At 36.5% G+C, this 12755-nt stretch overlaps 1 protein-coding gene across 3 annotated transcripts in view; it reads left to right on the forward strand.

Moving 5' to 3' along the window:
* Positions 1-12755, forward strand: part of RALGPS2 (Ral GEF with PH domain and SH3 binding motif 2) — a 167249-nt gene that overhangs the window by 46845 nt on the left and 107649 nt on the right. For all 3 annotated transcript variants that reach the window (XM_004372854.2, XM_023728069.1, XM_023728070.1), the window contains exons 2-4: positions 347-489; positions 5402-5506; positions 6587-6637. In XM_004372854.2, coding sequence (XP_004372911.1) covers positions 433-489; positions 5402-5506; positions 6587-6637 — 213 coding nt within the window. In that variant the 5' untranslated portion in view covers positions 347-432. The remainder of the gene's footprint in view (positions 1-346; positions 490-5401; positions 5507-6586; positions 6638-12755) is intronic.

Genomic DNA, 12755 nt, shown 5'->3' on the forward strand with positions numbered 1-12755 from the left:
TCTAAAAAAAATTACCATGTATGGTGTGTGTTACTTTGCCATATGTCTTTTATACTTTACTTTTTCTTTTTCATAAAACTAAAAAATGTACAATGTTCCTTTAATAAGTGAAAAGTTATGCTTTTGCTTTGCTAATGAAGAAAATAACAATAACATGTTGAATACTGCCCATTTGAAAATATGTACAGGATCGTCTTCAATCTGAATTTAGTGGTATAAGTAAAATAAAAAATAGAGCTTGGCAAAGTTGAAGTATTTTACACCTTGGCATGGTGGTAGGCATGGATTTATTTTCTTAAACTTCCAGTAAGACGTACATTTTAATTTTTCTCTTTGCTTTTTACAGTAATAATGTATTTGTGGCCTTGGACATGAAGTAATTGGTCCCTTGTTGCTGTTAACATAAGGTCAAAAACTGATGTTGGGGGAAGCATGGACCTAATGAATGGACAGGCAAGCAATGTGAATATTGCAGCTACTGCTTCTGAGGTAAGACTTTCCAGGCATTTAATTATAAACTCTCTTAACTGGCTGTCAGATTTTTCAAGGATTATGGTTGATTACAGACTTAAATCAGAACATGAAATAAAGGGCTACAAATATTTTAGTTTTTTTGTTTTTTTTTTTAACTTTTGTCATTCATATGTTTACTGTTCATCTTAGAAACCTTAATCCTTATCCTTGGCAAACAAAATAATTTAATGGATCATTAGTTATCTCTTTTTGTATAATTTAGTCGGCTTCAATGGGAAGTCTGGAATTGAACATTTTCAGTGGATTGATTTAGAATACAGTCTACTGTGCAGGAGGATGGTGAATGAATTTTGGATAAAGGACTACATTTAAAAGCCATTATGTCATTGTGCACCTGTTAACCTGAGAAGATATTTGAAAAAAAGTAATTACTGATTAAAACCCTTTTCTTGTGTTTAGTTTTAAAGAATCACTAGAATTTCTTTTTAGAATATTTTTACCTTATATGAACCTTGAGGGCAGTGGTACAAGTGAGGCAGAGAAGGATTTTTTTTTTTTTCAAAATCACTGAATTTTTGATTTTGGAAGAGCCCTTGACTCGAAGCTGTTGTTTTTAAGTCTGATACACAGATGATTTTGTTTTTGTGTGGATCATATTAGAGAGTTTCAGACGTGACTTAATTTTCTAGTTGTAGATCAGAAATATTATGACTTTTATCTAGAATTCATTTGCTCATAAATGTAGTATATCACCAAGGGATCAAAATTTTAATCTAATTACAATATGACTTTTTTTTTTATTAGAGATAATCATTCATTTAAATTAATACATTTGAAAATTCCTAATTTTAAAGGTCAGTGATCTATAAGATCACTTGATTTGTTGTCATCTTGTTGATGATATAAAGAGACCTAGTGGCGCAGTGTTTAAAGCACTTGGCTGCTGACTGAAAGGTCTGTGGTTGCAGCCACTCCCTGGGAGAAAGATGTGGCAGTCTGCTTCTGTAAAGATTTACAGCCTGGGAAATCCTATGGCGAAATTCTACTCTGTCCTGTAGAGCCTCTGTGAGTCGAAATCAACTGGACCGCAGTGGGTTTGGTTTTTGGTGTTGATGATCTATCTTTTCCCTGCCTCTTAAGCTGATAGGTTGGTAGCCTATTTTTATTTTGCAGCTCTTGAGACCCTTTTTCCTCTATATGCAGTGCTAACAGGAGAGAGGCACGTCTGTTTATATTTTATATAGCCTTGTTCTCCCTTCACATCTGGTTTGGTCCATCAGTATTCATCTGTTTTAGGTGAACAGTTTTTTAGTGGTCTTGGGGGAAAAAAAAACTGAAAAAGGAATGATGGTGTGGGAGGAAAGAATTTTACTTTACCTAAAGAATTTGGCCTTTGTCCTTGGTTCCTGAGAGATAACCTCTAAAAGCTTGGAATTTCCGCAGTGACTGAAGTGTCTTTGATGAGACCTGAAGACCACACCTGAGGATTTATGCCAGTGAGGTGACTCAGGTGGGGGCTGGCCAGGCCACAATACCTCTGGAGGGGGTAGGGAAGGAGACAGGGGCAGATTCATTCAATCAGTTAAGGCTCTGGACATGGTAGTGGTTGACAAAAGACATCTGTACTTGGAGGGTAACACTCCCTTTTTGGGACACAGAGTCTCCATATTGGGAATTCTCCCAGACCTCACCCTATGCTCCTTTTCTTCATACTGGTCCTGAGTTTTATCCTTTTTTTTTTTTTTTTTTTTGTAATAAAACTATAATTGTAAGTATAGCACTCTCCTGAGTTCTGTGAGTCATTCCAGTGAATTATCTATCAAACCTGAGGGAGTAGTGGGAGCCAGCAGGCCAGAAGTGAGGTTATCATGGGAACTCCCAAGCTTGTGGTTGGCATCTGAGGTCTTGAGTAGACTGGGCCATTTGGAGGATTGTGCCCTTTAATTGATAAGATCTGACCTAGCTCTGGGTGGTTAGGGTCAGAGGAGGAAATATTGTATGTGCAGTTGAGTTGGAACTGAATTGATTTCATTGAGTTGATGTGAGTAGTAGAATAAATTGATTTTGATTTCTACACATTTTGGTGTGAGAGAAGTGGGATTTGATATTCTTAACAGATGGCTTCTAGACTTAGCACACGACTATTTGTAAATATCTGAGGTTAAAGGTATTCAAATCAACACTTTTGCTGGAGAAATAATTACAACAGCTATGGAATTATAGCGTTATATTACACATACTTTTTCAACATAAAGTTTGATTTTCATACAATTTTTATAAATACTGACTTATCTGTGTAGCTACTTCAGTATCTACCATCTTTGCCTTTTTCTAATATTCCAAAAACCATCCAGTGTGGTTTTTATGAACTGAACTTGCACATCTAGGCAGCCAGGTTTGCAGTCAGTACTCTTCACTCATAATCGGTTGAAAGCTGTATTGCTAAGCTGATCTCAGTAACACTTTGTCCCTGCTGTTTTCTTCTGTTCTTTCATCATAGTTCTGACCATTCCAGGATCATTACACTTGTATCTTTTGCTCTGCTGTACTGATGATGTTCTTGAGGGGGAGATAGAAAAAGAGAGAAGTGAAGAAATGACTCTCTTGAGTATTTACAGTGGACTTAAGGCAGAGAGAGGTTGTGATCATAGTGTTGATGACAAGGTCTAGAATGTGGCTTTGTGATCAGATTGTTGAAATGTTGGGCAGGTGATAATTGGAATTAAAAAAAAAAAAAAAAAACTATTGCTGCAGAGTCGATTCCAGCTCAGCGACCCTGTAGGACAGAGTAGAACTGCTCCATAGGGTTTCCAAGGAGCAGCTGGTGCATTCAAACTTCCCACCTTTTGGTTAGCAGCCAAACGCTTAACCACTATAATTGGGATAGAAGAGATCAAAGAACTGTTAGACTGGGATGTTAGAAGGTCTACTCTGGTGATGTAACTTAGGGTGTTTAGATGGAGATGAAGTCTGAATAGGTGTTCACCTCTCTAGTTAATGTATTGTGAGTTTATTACACCACCTTTTTTCTTTTTTGTTTTGTCTATAGATCTAGGATATTTGCCTGCCTGCCTTAGTAACTTTAGCATCTGGCTCCTATATTTCCCTTTTATTTTTCTCACTCCATATTGGATGAGAATAGTGTTTGATGACCTTTTTAATAGGTCAGAGAAAGGAGTTGAACTGTTTTCTTTACAGGTTGTGGAACAGAACAATAATAGGGAATTTGATTTTGTTCACATATAAGTAAAATGTCTGGTCCATCAGAAATGCTTAATAACATTTATGAGGGAAGCCAGGGCTAGGGACAAGAATACAGAAATCATTTGCATAAGAAAAATAATTGAAACCATACACTTAGATTATTTTCAGTGATAGCAAAGTCTAAGTACATGGCTGGGGTGAAATTAAGCTAAAGTGGAGTTGAAGATATTAAGGAACTTTGAGACCAAAGTGTTAAGAGGGTCGTAAACATTATTCTTTAATATAGTAAAAGAAAAATAAATGAATTTCTTGTGCTTCCTCTTTAAACTATGTTTTTTACAGTAGCCAGAATACATTTTAGTTTATTTCTCATGATTAAAAGGGCCATTTCGTATGAAACTTCCCCCACCAAGGCAGATTTTTCATAATATTCTAGTACTGTCCAAAATCTAAGGAGCCCTGATGGCATAATGGTTAAGCACTTGGCTGCTAACTGAAAGGTTGGGGGAATCAAACCCATCCAGCAGCTCCATGGGATGGCAATCTGCTCCCATAAAGATTACAGCCTAGAAAACCTCTGGGGTTGTTCTACTTTGTCACGTTGGGTCACTATGAGTCAAAAATGGACTCGACGGCACCTGGCAGCAACAACAACAACAATCCCATATTTTGATGGCAGAAAATGACAGTTTAAAAGTCATAGCTTTTTCTGTTGTTTATATACCTAATTTTGAAAAAAATGTTCAAATTGAAAGGGTCAGTGACATGAATGGTTAAGGATATTTAGTGAAATGGATCCCTTCCTTTGTAATGATTATGAATCATATACTTGATATTTTGCTCCTACTTAAAAGCAGAGAAAAAGTAAAAATGAGGCATACTGACAAGTGGTTAGAATTGATGTGTAACAGCTAATTGACCTATACCTTGGTAATGAAATGTTGGTTACTTTTTTGTACCTATAACTGTGGCCTCATATCCTACCACCCTTTATAGATTCTGGTCTAAATGTTCTTACAGTGATGATCCTCTGAATTCGGCCAACCAATACAGAATACATTTTTATTTCATGGTAGAGATGAAGTTGACAATTTAGCATAAATAAGATTTTCAGGGCCAAAAGCCACCTTTTTTGTTCTACATGTAGCAACAGAAAATTCAAACGTAGAACAGTAGTCTTAATGCAGCAAACCCTCAGGTTTATAATACAATACAATAGAAAGAACAGTATCAATAGTACTTTCACCAACAGACATCACCTAACAAATGAGAATGGATTGTACAGCTCTTTAATTAATGGAGTTGCTCTAAATATTTTCTTTTGGTTTATGTTATCAAAATAATTTTATCTTTTTAAAAATTATAAATAAATGTATATCCTTTTCCTCTGGCTTCCCTTTACCCCATTTGAGAATCACTGAACTTGTTTAAATCTTTTATTTCTATAGAAAATGATAGGCTGTCAGGATGAGGAAACTGGCATGCAAATATGACTTACTCAGTAACCTAAAAATCTAAAGCCAAGGTTAGACCTCAAGTTGACTGACCCTTTATCTAGTATTCTTCCAACTGGGCAGCATGCTCTGCTTAACTCTTCTGTACTGTTTGTTTAAAATTTTAACTCACTATTCTTAGTTTCCTCAGATTTTAGTGCCAATCAGATTTCTGTCACATCAATTATGAGACGATATTAAAATGGCTATGTTTTCTTTCAATTTAACAGAAAAGTAGCAGCTCTGAATCATTAAGTGACAAAGGTTCTGAATTGAAGAAAAGCTTTGATGCTGTGGTATTTGATGTCCTTAAGGTTACACCAGAAGAGTATGCGGTAAGCTTCCCACCCCTCCCTTCTCCAGTTTTTGCCCATAATTTACATAATTGGTACTGTTGACTTAGAATTTGTAGGCCCAGTGGAGGAGTTTGTAAAAAATAAAATTAAAAAAAGCTGAATGTGGAAACCGATGGGGAAGGGTAGCACAACGATGGAGCAAGCACAGAGGGGTAGGGATGAGGTGGGAGGTGAGAAGAGTGTAGATATTTTTAGGACGGCTTCATAAATTATACTTTCAACTTGGCAAGTAATAAGTAAGTATTTATCTTTATGGTAATTACTTTCCTCCCTACCTGTACTACCTCCCCAAGCCAACTCTACTTTGATATTTCTAAGAGGTACTTTTACTTTTTTTGTAAATTAAAAAATTGAAAAATGAAATATGAAGGTGTTACTGCAATATCATAAAAGGTACCTAGAAAAACTGACGTTAACATTATTTATGTTCTCTTTCTCCCTTAATTTGTTAACAATATATTGATTTTCTGATACTGAATTACTCTTTCCATTTTAGAAATAAAACTGTGCTTGGTATAACATAGTATTCTTTTGATATATTGCTGGATTTTGTTTTACATCTATAACCATAAATGAGATAGGTCCATAGCCGTGTAAAAGTCCTTAGATATAGTGTGTTGTCTCTGCTGTAGTCTGATTACTTTTTATAAATCAGGAAGAAACCTTTTTATTAATATCAGATTTTATAAGTTTGAGGAGATATTTAATAGTCATAACAAGAAACACTATTCTGTGATTTTTGTTTTTGATTTTAATGTGTGACCATGTCTGAATTTTTAAAATTATTTTTGTTTTATTTTCTAACTTTATGTCATTTGTTGCCCAAGAAAGTACAAAGGGGCTTGAGATAATTAGAAATAATTTAGCCCTTGTAGTACCATTAAATATAATTTTCAATTTCTGATAAGCCTCTTAAAATATTATAAAGTTGACAGTTCATTCAAGTGAAGATTTGTGTATTGAGTAATATTTTGGTAAAGAATATAATTTTAATTTAGAATATATGTTATATTATGGAATTCCAAAGAAGATAGTGTCATTTTTTACTTTATATTTCAGGGTCAGATAACACTAATGGATGTTCCAGTATTTAAAGCCATCCAACCAGATGTGAGTAGTTTTAAGAACTTTCCTTTTAAATCCAGAAGATGATCAGTTATAGTATCCCAAATGATGAAGAAGTTTTAGAAATGTCAAATTATACTTCATATTAATTTTAAAATGTTTAAAGTTTCGATGTAACTTGCCTATAACAGACCTCAGAAATTAGTGTGGCGTTTATAGTTAATACATTGAGTCAAAATCTGTTATTGAGTTGATTCTGGCTCATGGTGACTTCATATGTGTCGAGTCGTAGATGGGACTATTTGAATCGTCTTGGTTGATTCAACTTTATCACTTTACTAAAGAGAGGAATAGACTTAGAAGGGTTGAATGATTTCCCTGTGGATTTGAAGCTTTTTAATGGTAGGATGGAAATTAGAAACTAGGTTTCACATCTCACTATAAAAATCTTTTCCCCTACATGTTTAATTTATGACTTTACAATATTACTATGTGTTGACAGTTTGGCGAGATGAGGGATGATCAAGGAGGGCATTTGTTTTTAATAAAAATAAGAGAACTAACATCTATTATGCATCTACCCAATATAAGCCATTTATTGTGCTGTGTGTGTATCTGTGTAGTACTCCTATCATTTTCACAGCTTGGGTATGGTAGTATCATTTTACTGATGAGGAAACAGAGTGACAGTTGCCCTTGATACACAGCGAAGTGTTGGAACTGGGTTTTGCACTGTAAAACTGAAGCTTTTCCCACTTGATGAAGTAAGAATACAAACGTGATTTTTCACCCCTGAACAAACTCATTGATCATTCTGAGATTCAGTACCATAAACCAAACAAACCAAACCCATTGCCGTCAAGTCGATTCCAACTCATAGTGACCCTGTAGGATAGAGTAGACTGCCCCATAAGGTTTCCAAGGAGTGACTGGTGGATTCCAACTGCTGACCTTTTGGTTAGCATCCAAGCTCTTAACCAGTATAAGGTAGATACATTTTTAGTTCTTTTGGGAACAAAATGCAGTGTCCTTGTTGTGGTATATACAAGTCTACATTATCCCTGAACACTGTTTATAATGATTATAACTAGTTAAAGAAAACACTGATGTCGTATGTAGTACAGCTAGTGTTAATACTGTGATTTTTGAGTAAGTTACTTAATGTCTTAGTATTTCAGGTTTGTCACCTATGAAATGAAGGCCTAAATGATCTCTCAGTTCCTGTCATTTCCACATTCAGTGTTTTCCTGACTTTTTCCCTATAACCCGGAAGGCTCTCTGAGTAGAAGCATTGTACTAGCAATAGAAGAAGAACAATCTATTTCAGGAATAGGACACAAAGAGAAAGTGGCTTTTGTGTTTAAATGGCAAAAAACTGAAATAATTCATTTCTTTACTTCCCTGAACAAAACATAACAAGCCACATTGTTTATAAAAATTACATTTTCACCCCAAAATTCAGCGATGTTTTCCTTAAATGTATTTTTTTCCTTTTGAATAAATTGCAACAACTGTATTGTCATTTCCTATTGAATCAGCACTGTCCAATAGAAATATAATGTTGCCACTTACATAACTTTAAATTTTATAGTAGTCACATTAAAGAATATAATGAAGTAGGTGAAATTAATTTTTAATAATATATCTTATTTAACCTGCTGTATCTGAAATATTACCATTTTAACTTGTAATCGGTATAAAAATTATTGAGATATTTTGTGTTCTTTTTTTCTGTACTAAGACTTCGAAATTTGATGTGTGGTTTACACTTAAGCACGTCTTTATTTGGAGTAGCTACACTTGAAGTGCTCAGTAGCCATTTGTGGCTAGTGGCTTGGACATCGAAGATTTAGATAATTACTACTTGAGGACATAGACTGGGTCTAATTTTTTATTCCTCTGGGTCATCCAACAGTACTTTGTGAAATTTAGAAGTAAACGTTAAAATTCCCTTCAGTTGACTCCCTATATCTGATTCACCCCCAATCCCACTGGTTTTTAGCTTCCTAAGTATCTTGTGTGTTCCTTTTATCTCCGCTCCAACACCCTAATTCAAGATACCATCTTCTCTCAATTGAAGTAGCAATAGCCTCTTACCTCATGTACCCACATCCACTCTTTTCACCCCTCTCACTCTTCTCTACCCAATTGCCATGGTAATCTTTTCAACATGCAGATCTGATCATATCATATCCCCCTGCTTAAAACACTTCAGTGGCTTCCTGTTGCTCTGAAGATAAAGGCAAAACATCCTAATATAGTCTACAAATCTTTTCATTGTTTTGCCTCTTTCTACGCTCTCCATCCTCATTTTATACCTTTTCCACCTCTTTGTGGTCTTGCTACACTGGCCTTCCTTTAGTCCCTCTCACCACCGATCCTGTGCACATCCTTGTTAACTCCTACTCATCCTTCAGTTCTCACATCAAGTTCAATTTCCTCAGGTAAGCTTTTCTTGTCTTACAGGCTCTCCTAGCACTCTGTACTTTCCACTGGACTTGAAAGTTGCAATTTTACATGTGTGTTGTGATTCAGCAAGTATTTACTGAGTGGCTACTGTATATCAGACACTGTTTTAGTTGCTGGAGATACTGTAATGAACAGAATAAAATTCCTGACCTTGTAGATCTTACATTTGAGTCAAGTGAACTAGGCAGTAGGTATCATGGAAAAAATAAAGCAGAGAGAGAGGACAGGGAATGAGGATAGTGGTAGTTGCAGTTTTAGGTAGGATGGTCAGGGAAGGCTTCATCGAGAAGGTGACATCTGAGCAAAGAAAGACCTGAAGGAGGTGAGAAAGCAAGCCATATGAGTTTTAGGGGGAAGAGTGTTCCAGGAAGAGGAAACACCAAGGGCAAAGACCAGAGAGCTACAGTGGAGTGAGCAAGGGAGGGAATTTAATAGAAGGTAAGAGGTAGGGTGAGGGGAAGATGGTGTGGGCCTTGAACACTATTATGCTGAAAAAGGTGGAAAGTCACAGGAGGTCTTCAGGTAGAAGAGCGGCATTTTCTCACTTAGATTTTAACTAGCTCTTTCTGGCTGCTGTCTAAGGTGCGTGGGAGAGTGAGCAGGTAGGGGAGAATCAAGGAGACCAGGTGACAGACGAATCTGGCTTAGATCAGGGTTGCAGTGTCAGAGATGATGAGAAATTGTCAGGCACTGTGTGTGTAAGAGGAGTCAAGGATGACTTCAAGATTTTTGGCCTGACACCAGAAGTATGTAGTTGATGTTCTCTAGATAGAAGATCATGATTGTTGTATTGTACAACCTGTGTAGCTACCATTCATATAGAATATGCAGTCATCAATGCAGCCTGGTGAACAAAGGCTAGAGGAACGGATTTTTAGGGAAGATCAGGAGTTGAGTTTTCGACATACTAAGCTTTACACATCTGTTAGACATCCAAAGAGAATGTTGAGTTAGGCAGTATATATATAGCCCAGGCTGGAAATACAAGTTTGGGAGATGTCAGTGTAGAGATGGTATTTAAAGTGTGAGATTACCAAGGGAGTGAATATAGATAGGGTCCTGTATAGAGATAAGGAACCATTAAAAGAGACTGAGAAGTAGCAGCCAGTGATTTAGGAGGAAAACCAGGGTAGTATGGTATTCTATGAGCCAAGTGAAGGAAGCATTTTTAAGGAGGGGATGATCAGATGTAAAGTGTTGTTAATCACGTGTTTATTTGATTAGCCCTTGCCTCTTCCACTAAGCTACTTGAGGCCAGAAACGGATAGTTTTTTCTTACTATTTTATCTGTCTGGCATGTAGTGGGAACTCAGTATTTAGAATGAAAGAATGAACATTGTGTTTAGTAAATATTTGCTGAGTGAGAGAATGTTTTTAAAAATTGACAGCAGCAACTCTACTGGAAGAAACGATGTAGCACCAACATATTGTTATAATCACCAAGATAAACATTGAATCTGGCAACATTCACAGGGTCTTGACATCTGGCAGAAAAACATTTTCTAATTTATTATGAGATAACTTAAGACATGTAGAAAAGCATGCAGATAATAAGGTGAGTGCTGGTGTACCTACCAGTACTTTTGAAACCCCTGTGTATCCTCCCTTATTCTCCCTCCTCCCTTTGCGATAACCACTATACAGTGTTAGTTTGTATCATTCCCATGCATTTAGTTATATTTTTCTGTTAAGTGTATGTATCCCTTAGCAGTATGTGCTATTGTAGGCTTTAAAGTTTTATATAAATGGTACAGTTATTTTTGTCTATCATTCCCATGCATTTAGTTATATTTTTCTGTAAGTGTATGTATCCCTTAGCAGTATGTGCTATTGTAGGCTTTAAAGTTTTATATAAATGGTACAGTCATTTTTGTCTTCTTTAGCTTGCTTTTTATGTTTGGCATTATTGACTACCATCCATGTTGATATATGCACACTAGTGCATTAATTTTTCTAGCTGTGTAGTAGTACAGTTTATGATTATGTCACACTTTACTTGTTTTCCTGTATTTGGACATTTAAGCATTTCTGGTGTTTGGCTAATTTTTTTTTTTTTAGTTGTACTTGAAGTGAAAGTTTACAATTCAAGTTAGTCTCTTAGACAAAAATTTATACATACATTGTTATGTGACCCTAATTGCTCTCCCTATATTGTAACAGCAAACTCCTCCTTTCCAGCCCTGATTTCCCATGTCCATTCAACCAGCTCCTAAACCTCTCTACCTTCCCATCTCACCTCTGGACAGAAGCTGCACGTTTAGTCTCTCGTATCTACTTGAGCTAAGAAGCACACTCTTCACGAGTATCATTGTATGTCCCACAGTCCAGTCCAATCTTTGTCTAAAGAGTTGACCTCGGGAATTGTTTTAGTTCTGGGGTGACAGAGAGTCTGGGGTCCATGCTTTCTGGGGTTCCTCTAGTCTCAGTCAGACCATTAAGTCTGGTCTTTTTACTAGAATTTGAGTTCCGCACCCTACCCTTCCCCTGCTCCATCAGGGACTCTCTGTTATGTTCCCTGTCAGAGCAGTCATTGGTGGTAGCTGGGCACCCTCCAGTTCTTCTGGTCTCAGGCTGATGAAGTCTCTGGTCTGTGTGGCCCTTTCTGTCTCTTGGGCCAATACTTTCCTTGTGTCTTTGGTGTTCTTCATTCTTTACTCCATGTTGGCTGGGACCAGTTGATGCATCTTAGATGGCCACTTGCTAGCTTTTAAGACCCCAGACGCCACTCACCAAAGTAGGATGTAGAATATTTTCTCAATAAACTTTGTTATGCCAGTAGACCTAGATGTCCCCTGACTGCCATCCCTGCTACTCTGTCCGTCGAAGTATTTGACTGTATTCAGGAAACTTCTTAGCTTTGTTTTAGTCCCGTTGTGCTGACTTCCCCTGTAGCATGTGCTGTCCTTCCCTTCACCTAAGATAATTCTTGTATACTATCTAGTTAGTGAATAACTCTCACCCTCCCTCCACACCCTCGTAACCATCGAAGAATGTTTCCTTCTGTGTTTAAACCTTTTCTTGAGTTCTTATAATAGTGGTCTTATACAATATTTGTCCTTCTGTGACTGACTAAATTCACTTAGCATAATGCCGTACAGATTCCTCCATGTTATAAGGTGTTTCACAGTTTCATCGTAGTTCTTTATTGTTGCGTAGTATTCCACTGTGTGAATATACCATAATTTGTTTTTCCATTCATCTGTTGATGGGCACCCAGGTTGTTTCCATCTTTTTGCCATCGTGAACAGTGCTGCAGTGAACATGGGTGTGTATATATCTATTTGTGTGACGACTCTTATTTCTCTAGGATATATTCCAAGGAGAGGGATTGCTGGATCATGTGGTACTTCTATTTCTCGCTTTTTAAGGAAGCGCCAAATCAATTTCCTAAGTGGTTGTACCATTTTATATTCCCACCAACAGTGTATAAGTGTTCTAGTCTCTTCACAACCTCTCCAGCATTTATTATTTTGTGTTTTTTGGATTAATGCTAGCCTTGTTGGGGTGAGGTGGTATCTCATTGTGGTTGTGATCTGCATTTCTCTAATGGCTGAAGATTGTGAACATTTCTTCATGTGTCTGTTAGCCACCTGAATGTCTTCTTTGGCGAAGTGCCTGTTCATATCCTTTGCCCATTTTTTAATTGGGTTGTCTTTTTTTTTTATTTTAATTTTAATTTTAATTTTTATTTTTT

The sequence above is a fragment of the Trichechus manatus genome, unplaced genomic scaffold (assembly GCF_000243295.1).
Source record: "Trichechus manatus latirostris isolate Lorelei unplaced genomic scaffold, TriManLat1.0 scaffold00021, whole genome shotgun sequence".
NCBI lineage: Eukaryota > Metazoa > Chordata > Mammalia > Sirenia > Trichechidae > Trichechus > Trichechus manatus.